The sequence below is a fragment of the Chaetura pelagica genome, unplaced genomic scaffold (genome assembly GCF_000747805.2).
Source record: "Chaetura pelagica isolate M959 unplaced genomic scaffold, ChaPel_1.0 scaffold270, whole genome shotgun sequence".
Classification (NCBI taxonomy): Eukaryota; Metazoa; Chordata; class Aves; order Apodiformes; family Apodidae; genus Chaetura; species Chaetura pelagica.
In genome coordinates this window covers 220579-233419 of record NW_009951925.1, presented here as the reverse complement: position 1 = coordinate 233419, position 12841 = coordinate 220579, and the positions used below count along the sequence as shown (strand labels likewise).

General features: G+C 42.9%; 2 protein-coding genes across 2 annotated transcripts in view; one reads left to right on the top strand and one right to left on the bottom strand.

Annotated features, from left to right (window-relative positions):
* Positions 1 to 9693, bottom strand: part of GON4L (gon-4-like (C. elegans)) — a 29381-nt gene extending 19688 nt beyond the window's left edge. The window contains exons 1-11 of the mRNA XM_009995954.1: positions 9502 to 9693; positions 8110 to 8184; positions 7735 to 7785; positions 7296 to 7346; positions 6845 to 6940; positions 6525 to 6629; positions 5224 to 5394; positions 4125 to 4317; positions 2508 to 2609; positions 1822 to 1862; positions 1414 to 1517 (exon numbers count right to left, since the gene is read on the bottom strand). Of these exons, the coding sequence (XP_009994256.1) occupies positions 1414 to 1517; positions 1822 to 1862; positions 2508 to 2609; positions 4125 to 4317; positions 5224 to 5394; positions 6525 to 6629; positions 6845 to 6940; positions 7296 to 7346; positions 7735 to 7785; positions 8110 to 8154 (959 nt within the window). The 5' untranslated portion in view covers positions 8155 to 8184; positions 9502 to 9693. The remainder of the gene's footprint in view (positions 1 to 1413; positions 1518 to 1821; positions 1863 to 2507; positions 2610 to 4124; positions 4318 to 5223; positions 5395 to 6524; positions 6630 to 6844; positions 6941 to 7295; positions 7347 to 7734; positions 7786 to 8109; positions 8185 to 9501) is intronic.
* SYT11 (synaptotagmin XI) overlaps positions 8725 to 12841 on the top strand; it is a 21461-nt gene continuing 17344 nt past the window's right edge. Inside the window, exon 1 of the mRNA XM_009996084.1 lies at positions 8725 to 8749. Coding sequence (XP_009994386.1) covers positions 8725 to 8749 — 25 coding nt within the window. The remainder of the gene's footprint in view (positions 8750 to 12841) is intronic.

Genomic DNA, 12841 nt, shown 5'->3' with positions numbered 1-12841 from the left:
TTTATAACCCACATAAAAAAATCATCAAAAGCCAATTAAAAAATAATCAAAAGCTGATTTTCAACCATAATAGTAATTTCAGACCTAGGCCTCAGCTATCTTACAGAAACGTTTTCCTTAGAAAAGGTCACCATTACATCCAAGCTATTTAATTAGAAGATAAGGTGACACCTGGTCAAACTGCAACCTGCTCTGGGTGACCCTGCTCTGCCAGAGGAGTAGAACTAGATGATCTCCAGAGGTCCCTTCCAGCCCCAAACATTCTGTGATACCAGCTGCTCAAGTGTTTCTTGGAAACAAAAACTGTAAGAGCAGTAAATTAACTTGACCCCTCACCTTAACACAATTAAAAATACTTTTATAAAAAAGGCAAGAAAACAGACATTTTTTTGAAATTATTTCAGAACACGACACCCACCATCACAGTGTAAAACACAAGTTAGATAAGTGGACATCACTTTGAGGTTGGGACCTTCTCTGCACAGCTCCCCCACAGCTTTGATCACACATGAAGCACCACAGTATCCTGTTTCTCTCCCCATTGCTTTGAAGGATCCTCACCAGTCATGCAACATCCTGCTCCACTGACAGCTGATACTTATACAGCTGGAGTAAGAAACTTGGCAGGTAGTGAAACAATTTTCTCGTAAGAATTAGTCTAATAAAAGAGGACATATGTGTATGGACTTAAGAAATAAAACACATTTTAAACATAGAGGGACATAATATATAGATGGAGATTGAATCCTACACTAGAGATGCTGGCTTGCTGGGACAGATTAACACTCTGCAAGACCTGGGCTGGTTTCAGCTCTGACACAGGACACCCTGTACCAATCTTTTCATGCAGGCATTCTTGCTGTCCTTCTCTAAACAGTTCCATTTTCGTTGTTATTGTCACCTTCTTCAGATGTATCACAATCAGTAAAGTTTTCCTAGCTCTTCCTTCTGCAGCAGGGGAGTTTGACTCGATGATCTTCAGAGGTCTCTTCCAACCCCTATGATTTTAAGTTACATGTTCAATCTCACAAAATCATCCTGGTTGGAAAAGACTTTGAAGATCATCAAGTCCAACCATAACCTCAATCCACCAACCATAACCTCATCAACCCGTTCAGGGCTTAAATCATGTCCCTGAGCACCACATCTCTATTTTTTTAAACACTTCCAGGAATGGTGACTCCATCACCTCCCTGGGCAGCCTGTTGCACTGTCCAACCACTCTTTTGGTAAAGAAATTCTTTATAACATCCAGTCTACACCTCCCCTGGAGCAACTTCAGGCCATTTCCTCTGGTCCTGTCATTATTCACTTGAGAGAAGAGCCCAACTCCCACCTCCCTACAACCTCCTTTCAGGTAGTTGTAGAGAGCAATGAGGTCTCTCCTCAACAACCACAACCAGATGATCCTACCTAAGTGCCTGTGGAGTATTAAAATTTGGACGTGACTCTGTAACATTATCTTCATCTTCTGGACCTTCATCTTCCATGTTGGAGAAACCCATTTCATCCTGAAACTGACACCAATGTGGAACAAGAGTAAGGAACAGAATGCTCAAACAGTACATTTACCACCAGTCTTTAGCTAATAAAGCTCATGATAATCATCTTATCACAGATAATTATCACTGCAGAGGCTTATGGAAGTTCCTACAGATGTTAGGCTGTAGGAAGGCTACAAATTACACTTTTATGAAAAGGCCCTTGGCACAAAGTCAGCACAAAGCATCTTACAGGAACCACCCCTTTATGGCTTTAGAGATTTCATATCAGATATGAGAAAGGTTCATTACTCAGTGCTCCACCTAATTTATCACTTACTGTCTCAAACAGCTCCTCCATCAGTTCATTCACTTCCTTTTCTGCAAGCAAAATTAAAAAGAAGTGTGAAGATCCTTTTACAAGGAGCACTTACTAATCCTGTCAATATCAAGGCATTTGAGGAATCTCTCTTGCAACAGAAAACTCTCCTCTTGCAAAGAGAGGCCCTCTTATTAAATCCCTTTTTAATGCCAGGCACCAAAAAACTTCAGCTGAGATTGTTTAGATTTAAAAATATAAACATTAATTTTCAGGATTAAATTTTAAGTTATATAAACCTGTAATAAGACCAAGTGCACTTTCTTGAGCAGATGGAGAGTGGTATGTTTATAAAACTAACTCAAAGGTGGCAAGGACTTGGAGAAAATTCAACTTCACTCAAGTCATGAGGCAAACATTCTGTCCTGACTGGGTTAAAGATTCATGAAAGATTGCACCACCACCAAGGTGTTCCTCCTGGGTCTTTGCTAGGGAGTAAAGTTGCATCTGATAGCACAGCAGCTCAGGTCGGACCCTTTCATTTCCTCACACAAACCAGTTTTGCAAAGGAAAGCTGTTCAAGTCAGGATGCAGTTTTTGTTTTTTTTTAAATTGGCCTATGCCACAAAAATCTTTGCAACAAAACACTTGGCAAAATTAATCACTAATCCTAACAAGCAAGGAGGTAGAATCCCCTAAGGACTTACTGGTAATTCTCACAGCACGATCATTTCTGAAGTCTTCTGTATCTGGTTCATCCAGATCTTCCAGGAAGTTGTACTCAGGGTCATCATCATCATCTGCTTCATCTAGTAAGAAGCATGGTTTGAAATGTCATTATCCTGCCCCAAGACCATCAGCTTCCAGGAGCAGAGGCACTTCCTTTGCTGCCTGACCTGGCACAGAAAGCTAGGATTACTGCTTGAAATTAATGCTATTTTTTATGGTAGAGATCCAAAGATCATCCTTTTAACAAACTGAGCTACCACCATCCTTTATTTGTAGCTGTTCCCATTTAGAAAAACTGGATTTATTTTCTATGACCTGGGTTTCAGGCACATGTAGAAAGACTGCAGCAGTAGTATTTCAATTTGTGGTTTATATTCAATTTACACAACTGTAAGTAACTGGTAAATTCAGGACAAAAGGGAGTAAAGGCCCAAAACTTGCTCATCTCAAAAAACAAAACAGTTGTTTCTACCAAAATAATAAAGTCCCCAAGAAGGATCATGACCCAAATAGGTTCAGCAATGTGCCCTGGTGGCCAAGAAGGCAAATGGAATCCTGGGGTGCATAAGGGAGAGTGTGGCCAGTAGATCAAGGGAGGTTCTTCTCCCCTTCTGCTCTGCCCTGGTGAAGTCACATCTGGAGAACTGGGACCAGTTCTGGGCTCCCCAGTTCAGAACAGACAGGGAACTGGTGGAGAGAGTGCAATGTAGAGCAAGGAAGATGACTGGCAGATTGGAGCATCTCCCCTATGAGGAAAGGCTGAAGGAGCTGGGACTACTCAGACTGCAGAAGAGAAGGCTGAGGGGAAACCTTATTAATGCCTGTAAGTCTTTCAGGGTGGATGCAGGGAAGATGGAGCCAGACTCTGCTCAGTAGTTCCCAGTGACAGGACAAGGGGCAACGGGCACAAGCTGGAACATGGGAAGTTCTGCTTAAATAGGAGGACAAAATTCTTTACTTTGAGGGTGACAAAGCCCTGGGACAGGCTGCCAAGGGGGGTTGTGAAGTCTCCTTCTCTGGAGGTACTCAAGACCCACCTGGATGCTGCCCTGGGTGATGTGCTCCAGGTGATCCTACTTTAGCCAGGGGGGTTGGACTAGGTGATCTCTAGAAGTCCCTCCCAACCCTGACAATTCTGTGATTCTGTATCAATGCTGCCAACTTCATGACACAACAAAATGGATCAAGAGCTGAAACACACAACCTTCATTTATGGCTGCCAGTTGCTGCAGGTGCTGGCTCATGCTTCTTTCAAAGTGAGACATTTGAAGAATAAAAAACTTCGCACGTGATGAGGAAAGCTGATGACATGCTAAACATGCCTATTACTAAAGAAGATAATGGTTGCAGCCAAGAATGTCATGTACAAGTAAGAGAAAAAAGATCACAGTATCAGCCTGGCTGGAAAAGACCTTCAAGATCATGGAGTCCAACCACTACACCAATTGTGCCACATCCACCACTAAACCCCGTCCCCCCGCACATCTGTCTTTTTAGATGTCTGCAGGGATGGTGGCTCAGCCTAGATCACCAAGTCCAAGATCCACGCTTTCAATGTAACACCAACCCCAGCAACCACCAGGACTGTCACACACCTTCATTCTCCACATCATCATTCATGAGCCCTCCAAGCCACCTCTTCCACTCCTCATCATCTGCGGTGTTGGGGTCGTACATGTCGGGTGTGATGTCGGGGGCGCGGAGCTCAGCCTCCAGCTGCCCCAGGGGAACGTCCTTCAGTGGCCGCTTGGAGCGCGTGCGGAAGGCAATCAGACTGTCCTCCAGACCCTGAAAGGTGAAGGGAAAGCACGAAGGGATTCAGTGTCTCTACTCTTCTCAGTTTCTCCAGCAGTGGGGTTTTCAGCCCCAGTAGCAAAAATATTAAGATTCCTACCATCAAGAATTTACTTCAGTAGTCTGAGAAAACTAAACTTTAATTACTCTTGCTATTAAACTGTTATTGACTACAAATAGATTATTGTTCATTTATCTTTTCCAACCTTGACAATTCCATGATCTCATGCTAAACTCTTGTCAACTGTCAAGCAATCAATCTCCACTTGCAGTATTTGATACCTTCACATATGTTTTACTCTGTTTGCTCTCCCTGAAATTATCAGAAATAAATCCTGAGCAGCAGTACAGGACTGTTTCTTCACTACTCCTCACTTACCCCTGCACAGTAACACAGCCTAGTGATCTCATTATTATGATGATGATAAAACAATAGTACTCTTACAATCAAGCTTCCTCAGGTGCTAACAGTGCACCTTCCTGCAAAACACAACTAAGCTGATCAGCATCTTTCACAAGGAATACTCTTTTCTTTAGTTATGTAAATGTAATAGAACTACTCTCCTTCTCTGGGGACTTTCAAGACCTGTCTGGACACATTCCTGTGTGACCTGCCCTAGGTCTTCCCACTGCAGCAGAGAGGGTTGGACTTGACGATCTCCAGAAGTCCCTTCCAACCCCTAAGATTCAAGAAACCGTGTGTGTCACTAAGAACACTTGACTAAAAGCTGACTCTGCTCTCACAAAGCTTGTGTTCTGCACACTACAGAGATTCAACTTCTTTCAAGTTACAAAAGGAGAGAAGAATGCAGGAGAATCAAGAGGAGAGCACACCAGAAAGCTTTCTAACAATTTCCCTCAACTAAACCCACACTGTTACAGCACCCCCAAAACCAGTACCTGGTAAGAGTCCATGCACACTGGGCTTGACGCCAACTCTTCATCCACTGCATGCAGCTTCTCCATGAAGGTGCTGTCTCTGGTTTGCTTTGGTTTAGGAGGTGGTGGAGGTCCCATTGGAACTACTTCAGCACTAATATGTCTGCCAACATGTGTAGCAGCCCCCTCCATCTAATTAAAAAGGCCTTTGTTAAAAGGTTTTATTTAGAACATAAATTTCTGAGAACAGAGTAAGTTGGGTTTTTTTTCTGTTTGACCAGAGCCCACCACAAAATAAATGCTTCCTGGAAGGAAATGGGTTTTTCATATATACAGTCCATATGATTTGCAGAAAATAAAAGCAAATTTACTACTCAAAAGACTTGCAGGAAAGGAAACCTTTGGGAGATGGGAGTATTGGTTTCAACATCAGTAGAGTTGAGAAAGCTGAGCACTAGTAACTGTGTCAGGCTGCCAATCCTCTCAAAACCAAACTCATGGGGATTAGAAAGTGAAAATATATTTTTTTAAACATTATTGCTCTAATTCCAGTGTCAGTGGTCAGCTCCCACTGTCACCCTGTCACTACTGTCTGCTGACACTCAGCTCTGAGCACACTGCACACAGTCCTCCCACTGACTGGACAGTGCAGAATCACCACAAATTTATTTATGCTTTTATCAAAATAACCTTCCCCTCCTCAGCCAAGCACAGAAATTCTTCTGCAATCCTCTCAAAAATAATCAGTGAAATAATCATTCTCTGAAGAGCCAATGTTTTCCATTGCCAGTGCTTTAAGTACTCCTATTTATTTTAGACTAAGCTCTTTCTGTGAGGGTTGCACTTCACTGCTCATGCAGGAGCCATTGCAGTGGGACCCTGAAGCCACATAGCCCCTGTAATGCCACCCCAACTTTAAGAAATCATGTGTCTTTCTGGTTTGGCATCAATCATTTAGGAATAAATACTGCAAGTTGTTTCTAAAGAAAATAAAACCAGCTTCCTCACAAGGGGAAAAGATGGGGCAGGTCCGGATCTCTTCACTCCCGCGACCAGTGACAAGACTAGGGTAAACGGCAGGAAGCTGAATCAGGGGAGGTTTAGGTTGGATATCAGGAAAAGGTTTTTCACCCAGAGGGTGACTGAGCACTGGCACAAGCTCCCCAGGGAAGTGGCCACAGCACCAAGCCTGCCTGAGTTCAAGAAGCATTTGTGCTCTCAGGCACATGGGGTGATTCTTGGGGTGCCCTACACAGGGACAGGAGTTGAACTCCATGATCCTGGATGGGTCCCTTTCAACTCAGCAGATTCTATAAGTTTACCTCGCAGAGTGTCCCTCCCTCTTCATCAGATGATCTTCTCGTCCTCGATCGCTTGGCTCCCCGAGGAGAGGAAGCAGTGCTCTCTACATCACTTTCCAGCAGGCTCTAGAGAGAAAATGCAACCAATCATGCGCCAAATAAAAATTTCTTCAAACAATATTCTAAAGTCTCCTTTTCTTCAGCATTGAAGAAAGATTACCAGAAGGTCTGGGGCAACGTACCAGTTCTAATGTTTTTAAATCAAGAGAACATTCTACAGCCTTAAACATGCAGAGAACTCCTTGCTAAGAAGAACAGATCCTTGTACAAATTGCATTTACCTCTTCTGCAGTCTCATCCTCATCCTCATCCTCAGGCTGGTACTCCTCATCAGATGAATCATCTTCCTCAAGAGGAATGTCCACAAACTGAGGTGGCTGCAACAGAAGAAAGGCATCAACTTTTTACATGAAAAATGGAGTTGCACCCTAAAGGCACATGATCCAACCCAAGATTTCTAACTGAGGAAATACCCTGAAGCTCAGAAAGGAAGGAGAAAAGGCTGAAGAAAACAAAGAATTGACTAAGATGAGTAAAGCAAAGTAAGTGGTTTGAAAAGGTACCAAGAACAGGCACAAATGATTCAGCATTTATAGGACGGACACTGCATGAACAGACACCGACTCAAGGGCAAGTTTCTAGTACTTGAAGGTCTTTCACTCCTGCCACCCTGCTCGATCCTACTTACTGGTACCTCCAATGCAGATTCCCATTTCCCAGTAGTTCACTTACTTTCACCTCATTTGCCTTCTTAATTGGAGAAATATTCCATGTTGGAATCACCTAAAGACAGCAAAAACACTTTTGACTATCTCTGAAAAGCAAAGCTTTGACAACCTATTAAAACAAATGAGTTTTTGAGCTTGTGGCCTTTTCTCTCCAAAGTAGGAACAACAAACAGGCTTCAAACAAAACCTTTCTGGATTGCCCAGGGGATCTCTACAGGCAGTAACTTTAGTATGATGGATACTATCAATTCACTGCATTTTTAACTCTGACCTGGTTCTATTCTGCTCAGCTAAAATGAATTCTTTCTTACATTGTTTTAGGCTATTTTTTCTTCTTAATAATAAACCACACAAAAGCACACCTTGCACTTCTTGAAGATCTAACAATCAAACCTACTGGAGTAGGGGGAGGGTGCAATAGCAAGAGCAGGTGATGTACTTACCACACCTTTCTCCACAACTTCCTTCAGTTTGGAACGAGTCATTTTGGGCTCCTGAGAGTTTAAAAAAAGCAAACAACAATCTATTCAGCTATTCTCCTTAATTGCAAACTTTTCCCCAGTAACCCTTTACCCCAAGACCGTTTTTTTAAATACATTACCATTTAGACATCAAAAATAACCTCAAAATCCTGTTTCATTATTTACACTTACACACTACTCACTTCATTCAGGTTGGTACCAAATCTGGTAACAAAATATAAATGATGGTACTACCTGTTCTCTGTAGTACACCATGGACCAAGAAGACAAGACTGGGGAAGGTGTATTTGGAACAACTGAAAAAATAAAACCAAACTGAAGAAGCTTTTTACTTACAAACAAAGGTATATCTTCTGTCTCACTGATGGCTGCTTTCATCATGGCAACCACATGCTCATTTGTGATGACTTCCTAGAGGAGCACAAAAAAAGTATAATTTATTTGTTTGTTAAAAAGAAACAGACTTTAGGTTAAAATAAACTAGTTGGAAACATGATGGAGAAATACTGAGTGTACAAATACACTTTGTAATTACATTGTAACAAAAGGACTGTCCAGTGATCAAACATAACAGGAAAGCACAGCAGCTATAACATTTTCATTACATTATCTGTGAATGTTCCATGGAATAGATTTCCAGCAGAAGGAAAGAAAATAGTTGAAAGAAAAGCCCACACCAGTTTCCCTTCCCTCCTGTCACATCATCAGACAAACATGTCAATCCTGGTGACATGAGAAACGCTGCTATGAAGCTGCAAGAGAAAACTTATATCCTGAAGTACTCAAAGGCTTCCAAAATACTACAGGTTTAGGTCTCTAGAGAAAGTATATAATAATCTACACTTAGAAACATGGTGCTATACTATTTCATAAAACACTGCATGTATTTAAAAGAAATAGAGAAGCCAGAAGAGACACAGTATCTGTGACCGCATTTTCTGAAGGCGAACAATGCTCTGGGGAAGGTGGGTGACTGGTAAGTATTTAAGCCCTTCCAGTCCCACAGGACAGAAAAAGGTTTCAATTTATGGCACCTGCACAAAATCAGCTGGGGAGTCTGCCTGAAAGATTTGTGGCTGTTTGCCACAGGGATAGCAAGAAGGGAAAACACCTGAGATCACCTGGATTAGAACACCACCAGCTGCAGGGGGGGGGAAATCAAAAAGCACTATTTTTGATCCTGTGGGAAAATAAATACTGTTGCTTTCCAGACCCTGTTCATAGGATAGACCAAAACCTAAACCTAATGTAGGTGTGGAATTAGAAGTTTCACTACACAGCTGTGACAGCACAGATATTGCAGTTCTTCCTAACTGGAATCTGTGTGATGGACTAAAACTGGTTGGGGTCATTAATGCATTCCTGTCAGCATCACTGGAGTTCCATCAGGACTTTGTCATGAAACAGTTCACTCAAAGCAAGAAACTGAGTTCACACCTCCTCACCTGGAACCAGAAGCATGCACTTTAGCTCAATTGCTACTGCTATTATGGCACAGTAAAACAAATCCATTTGCCATTTAAAATAGATGGTCCAGGTTAACTTATACACACACCACGTGATTCTCTCTTCAGCTTTTTACAGGAGTGATTAGGAGATGGATGGCCACCAAGTCTTCCTTGTTTATGAAATCAAATTCTCCCATCAGTTCTACACTCAAGCCCAGATTGCACTCTCTCTAAAAGCTGGAGTCTTCTCTGTTCCCTGTCCCAGTCCCACTACACTCACGTGCAGGATGTTCCGCACATTGACAACCGTCAGGTTGTGTTGTTTGGCTCCATCTTCTAAGGTGCGATCAAGGGTATCATCCAGCTTGATGCCACAAGACAAAGACCCTTCCTCTTCTTGACTTTTCCCTTCTCTTTTCCGTTTGGTTGCCTTCCTCCTCCTCTTCCTTCTCTCAATGTCTTCTCCATCTTGCTCCTCTGAAAAATTAATGAAAATGGGATGTAAAAATTCAGATCCTTCCCATCCAGCACATGCTGACAGAATTAGAAAGAATTCTGCAGATACTGAAGTGGCAGCAGCTTTCCAACAGCTGATAAGGAGATCACCTAAATGGAAATGGCAATTAGAACTAGAAACAGTCTTTTGAATAATGGATTGGAATTCTGCAAAACCTGAGTGAGTCACATTAGTCAAGCAAATAAAGGTTATGTATTTGCTACCTCTTCTGGACTCATTTTACAAAATGGTCTCAGCAGCATAGACTGACCTTTTCCTTACTAGTCTGTTGGGGCCACTCACCAGCTCTAGTGTTCTTCACTGGCTTCATCACAGGAAGGTTTCTACCAGCCAGCTGTGAAGAGCTTCTCCCTGAAGACTCCTGCACTGCAGGCTGGGTTTCAGCCAGATGTGCATCTCTCTGTGAATTCCCTTCAACCTCTGTACACAGCTGAGGCATTTTCCCTGGAAATAGCAGACATTGAACTGTAGTCAGGTATGGCACCCACACCCAGCTAAGCAAGGTTAAGAGGCTGCTGCAATTACTGAAGTTTTTTGTGACCTATTTAAATCTGTTAAATCGACTGCATAAATCTGGCCCAGCCTGTGAAGGTGATCTAGACACACTGGACACTGCTGGAGCAAGAAACAAATCCAGGCAGACAGATCCCCGTTGGCCTCCACCTGCAGCAGGATGCTCCATCTCTCAATATGCCTGCCTCAGTTTCCCTCTATGATTCAACTGCTTTTTGACTCAGTTTTGCAGGCCCAGGCCTTAAGTGAAAGATTCCCATGATAAAGGAAAAGGCCCAGCAAACTCTGAGCTCTAACAACCTTGAAAGGTACAAACAGAGGCTAAGTGCATGTTCATAACACCAGCTGCTCTCTGATGTTGAAGAACACAGAGCTCAGCCCAGGCACAACCAGGCTCGAAAGAGAGATAAAGTAGGGACAGACAAACAGAAGAGTTTGCTTGGTGGGAACTGGGCTTTCATGAATTTTTCTACTGTTTTCTTTTTATTCTCCAATTACAGATGTTGGAGGTATGGCTAATGGTTAAATGACAGCAGTCAATCCACTTCATTCTATAAAAGCCTGGTCCCATCTTTGATGGGGGACACTCCTGTGCCCCTTCCCAGGAGGCTGCTGGACCTTCTCTCCAGCAGAGACACCTGCCAGAGAGACTGATTCTGGAGAATAATGATCCACCCAAGGACACCAAACTGTGGCCTGGCAAGGGTGAGAAATATTAATTCTTTCACTGTCTTTATTAGCAAACTTAACATTAAGTAATCTTCATTATTAAGACTGTCGAATCCTTTAAAGGTGATAATTAATATTCTAGGCCTTGTACAGAATTTGATAACAAGTTGCCAGCATTTTAATGGCAAAATTCACTGCTAATATACCCTTTGCATTCAAACTGCACTCCCATTCTTATCTCTCAATTTCCCTGCACTTTTGCTGTACTTGTGCCTCTCATCCAAATAGTTAAGACCCCAACGTTATATGCAATACATCTTGACTGGTGCAGACACATCTGGTCTGTCGTCCATTCCGTCCAGACACCATCAAAGATGGTTGGACTCCATTGTATAAATGCAACTGCAGCAACAGAAATGCCCACCAGGTTGTTCACAGCCAGGACAGCAGAGCCGGCTGCTACCTTGGGGTGCAGCTTCACAGCCACCTTGGGCCAGTTTAACACCAGGTCACTGCTGCCAGGGGTCAGCACTCCCATGCTGTGCAGCCAGGCCTAGAAAACAGCTGTGAAGCCCTCTTCCACTTCCCTTTTGCCTGACACAAAATCATCTTTCAGTCCAACCAGTGAGCTAATCAGAGCAGCAGCAGAACCTGAGACAACACTTTTCCCAAAGAAATGAGGAAGCAGAGTCCCTTTTTGCTGCAGCCAATAGTTAGTTAGACCGGCTTACAAGGACTACAGCAGAAACCTGAAGTTTCATAAACACCTTAAGCCAGCATGAAAACATGCTGCACTCAGCAAAACCAGCACCACAAAAACACCACAGCAGTTGCAGCTCTGGGCTGGCACAGAACAGAACATCAGACCAGAGAGCTGATCCAGACAAAAAGGAAAAAAAACACACCACTAATTCCCACACATCTTCGTGTTTTTTTGCAAGATCAATTGTCCAACCTCATGGAGCTCAGAGACAAAGATGTATGCCAGGAAAAGAGAAAAAGAGTACGACAAGCAATCTGGGGAAAGCGATCTGGAACAGCCACTTCTTTCAGAAGTATGCTTAAAAACAACGAGAAAAACGAGAAGCACTTACAGCTCCCCCACACGCTCACACTTCACACTTGCACTGAGTGAACCTCAGAGCCAGCAAAGTTCACTTGGACTTTACACAAACTTCCAAAATACCCATGTTTCACAACAAATTTGTAACTTGATACTAAAACAAGTGCTACTTGCATCAGCTCTTTTCAAAGATTGCAGTAACACCCCTACAACTGCCCCTCTAAAATACACTTCTGAATGCTGGAAAGAATTATCTTCTGAGAATGAAAGCAAACATAGACAAAACCCTCTGAAAAACAGTATTTTTTCAAAACAGCCGCTTGCACTTCAGCTAGTCTCACAACTCATCAAACACTTGTCTTTAAAAACTAAATACAAGGTGACTGCTCCAAATAAAAGCCTGGATTCACAAAGACCTAAGGAACAGCTGAAAGTAATAAATCCTGCACCGTGCAAAACCTGGGAAACACCTCTATGAAAGCTGCTCTTTGGATTGATCATTGTTACAGTCCAGAAACCGTTATATACAAGATTAACACCTGGAAAATACACGTAAGTTTGTAAAACTGAGTATTTTAGGCTGGAAACTTGGGAAAAAACAAAAGCAACTTCGAAAGGATTTAGTGCTCGGTAGAGCTGAGGGCAGGCAGCTTCAGTTCTCCCTTAGTTTTATACCGTTTTAAGGGAGGAAAAAGTCCAAGCTTTGAGCACGAGCTGCCTCATAACCTGTAACAACACTTCAGAGGGAAAAAACAAACTCCCGGCACCCAAAGGAGAAGGTTTGTGCAAACCTTCCTGCCTAGCTCCACGTCGGTTGACCCTGCCCAGGCCAAGCCGGCAGCGCGGGGGCTGTGACGG